Source organism: Mus pahari, chromosome 8 (assembly GCF_900095145.1).
Source record: "Mus pahari chromosome 8, PAHARI_EIJ_v1.1, whole genome shotgun sequence".
Taxonomy (NCBI): Eukaryota; Metazoa; Chordata; class Mammalia; order Rodentia; family Muridae; genus Mus; species Mus pahari.
Window position 1 is genome coordinate 69,784,953 of NC_034597.1, and position 2,005 is coordinate 69,786,957.

General features: G+C 44.5%; 1 protein-coding gene across 5 annotated transcripts in view; it reads left to right on the plus strand.

Moving 5' to 3' along the window:
• The window catches only part of Mtrf1 (mitochondrial translation release factor 1), a 25,525-nt gene that overhangs the window by 3,409 nt on the left and 20,111 nt on the right, over positions 1 to 2,005 (plus strand). For all 5 annotated transcript variants that reach the window (XM_029541649.1, XM_029541646.1, XM_029541648.1 and 2 more), the window contains 2 exons: positions 197 to 619; positions 1,434 to 1,525. In XM_029541649.1, coding sequence (XP_029397509.1) covers positions 197 to 619; positions 1,434 to 1,525 — 515 coding nt within the window. The remainder of the gene's footprint in view (positions 1 to 196; positions 620 to 1,433; positions 1,526 to 2,005) is intronic.

The following is a 2,005-nucleotide window of genomic DNA, read 5'->3' on the forward strand; positions in this document are numbered from 1 at the left end:
CTCTCTCTCTCTCTCTCTCTCTCTCTCTCTCTCTCTCTCTGTGTGTGTGTGTGTGTGTGTGTGTGTGTGTGTGTGTGTGTGTGATCTGAGTTATTGACCATCTTTGGAGCTAAATGTGGCTGTGGACTAAAGGTCCCTCTGAAAGTCCATATAGTTTTAGAATTGCTTTTTTCAACTGTTTTATCTTACATTACAGCTGCTGAGATGAGTCGTCACCTGTGTATCTGGCTTTTTCGGAACCCATTTCTCAGTGCGTGCCCCCAGAGACATGTCTTCCTCTCTTGTCAGTGGTTCCGACAGATAAACCTTGATACGAGGCTGTGGAATTTTAGACCAAAGACTCCCGTTCTCTATCAGCTCTTAAACAAGAGTTGGTCCAGGGGCTGCTGTCATCAAGACACAAGGAAGCGTTGGAAACACAAAGCCCTACAGAAGTATATGGAAGACCTGACTAAAGAGTACCAAACCCTTGACCAGTGTCTGCAGGGTGTCTCTGAGAATGGAGGAGACCGAAGGGCCTTACACAGAAGGCATGCCCAATTGGCACCACTTGTGGTTGTTTATCAAGAAATTCAAGAGGCCGAACAAGCCATTGAAGAATTAGAGTCGTTGTGTAAAAGTAGGTAAAGGATGTGTATGTGTATATAAGTGTGGAATTGATTAAACTTTGAACTCTGTCTTTTAAAAAGACTCCAGATAATAAGCTCAGTTCTGGTAAGAAAAGAACTATACATTCACTCGAGTTTCAGTTACTAAGGGTCTGCTAAGAGTCCAGGCTCTTCATGGTCCTTACCTAGAGGTTTAGAGTCTAAGAGACTTGATATCATCATAGGTTTTAATTTACTGAGCACTGTTGTTCTACATACAGGAATACAGAAATGATGGTTCCTCTTCCATCCAAGGGAGTAATGTGAGAGAGTATATGTGTCACGTGCACTTTACAACCTGGTGGCCTCCATGCTATCTCAGTCAGAGACCACCCCAGATCCTAGGCCCTTAAGCTATAGAACCCATCTTCCTGGTAGAGACCACATCAATGTAGTCACACCTGAAGCTTTATTGTGTACATAGGATGGGGATAATTGTAGCCAGGAAACTTTTTTCCAAAGTGGTACTGTTCTTAATTATGTCTAAAATAAACTGGCCTGGTGGTGGACTCCAGGAGTTGAAGCCAGCCTGGCTGAGTCGTGCTGAACAGGGCATCCTTCTTGCCTCTCACCACTTGTTTCTCCACCAGTCAACGGCATTCTCAGGTTCTCCCACAGACAGGGCCTTAGGAGATGGGGACCGGAAGGCAAGGAGGTCAAGGCCAGCCTGGGCTGCGTAGTGGGACTCTGTCTTAAACAAAAACTTTGTAGACGTCAATGAGGTAGTTACTTAATACTTTGTGAGAATTTTAAAGAATTTACTATTATCCCTGTTGCTGATTTTAGGTCTAAATAAACAAGACGAAAAGCAGTTGCAAGAACTTGTGTCCGAAGAAAGGCAAATCATTGATCAGAAGATCCACAGACTGTATAGTGAGGTATGTTCCGGGCAGGAGACTAATCTCAATAGTGCTAACATGAAGGACTGGTATTCTTCCTAGAATATGCTTTGATGTTCAAGACAACCGCACCAACAGTTCTTTTATCACAACAAGTAATTAAGCTATCCTTAGTACACTTGCTTAAAGGATAATTGGGAGAGAAATTGAGATGTCAATGAGTGGGACTCCAGAGGAAGGAAAAACCATAGCTGAATCTATTGCCTTGGTAGACAAGCAGACATGATCCTGTAGTAAGGAAAGTTAGGGGACCAGGGAGATGGCTCAGCAGATAGAGGGGATGCTATACACCCCGTCCTACAACCTGAGTTCCAATGCATCGCACAAGGTGACAGGAGAGAACTAGTTCCCTTCAGTTGTCCTCTGACCTCCCCGTGTTGCGCACACGTGCACGCGTGCACACACACACACACACACGTGTGTGTGTGTGTGTGTGTGTGTGTGTGTGTGTGTGTGTGT